At 64.2% G+C, this 212-nt stretch overlaps 1 protein-coding gene across 1 annotated transcript in view; it reads right to left on the bottom strand.

The window, feature by feature from the left end:
• Positions 1 to 7: 7 nt before the first annotated feature.
• The window catches only part of LOC104272915 (claudin-16-like), a gene marked incomplete at its 3' end in the record, with an annotated part of 1,444 nt that continues 1,239 nt past the window's right edge, over positions 8 to 212 (bottom strand). The window contains exon 4 of the mRNA XM_009868033.1: positions 8 to 159. Coding sequence (XP_009866335.1) covers positions 8 to 159 — 152 coding nt within the window. The remainder of the gene's footprint in view (positions 160 to 212) is intronic.

Below are 212 nucleotides of genomic sequence, written 5' to 3'. Positions count from 1 at the left end.
CAGACGCTGCGAAGCAGCCCACGGAACCAGCCATCCCCAGCCAGCACGACCATCCGAAGTCGTAGTGGACTCCCAGGAATACGTTGTGCGACACCAGCGTGGCCCTCTCCACGTAGACGTCCACCGCGTACCACACGGAGCCCACGAGACCCAGGATGCCTAGGAGGAACGGCGCTGGTTGAGAAAGAGCCACCCTGCCCTCCTCCCGTGCT

This window comes from Apaloderma vittatum, unplaced genomic scaffold, assembly GCF_000703405.1.
Source record: "Apaloderma vittatum isolate BGI_N311 unplaced genomic scaffold, ASM70340v1 scaffold27044, whole genome shotgun sequence".
NCBI classification, from domain to species: Eukaryota; Metazoa; Chordata; class Aves; order Trogoniformes; family Trogonidae; genus Apaloderma; species Apaloderma vittatum.
The sequence above is the reverse complement of the archived record's forward strand: the minus strand, read 5'-3'. Positions and strand labels throughout refer to the sequence as shown.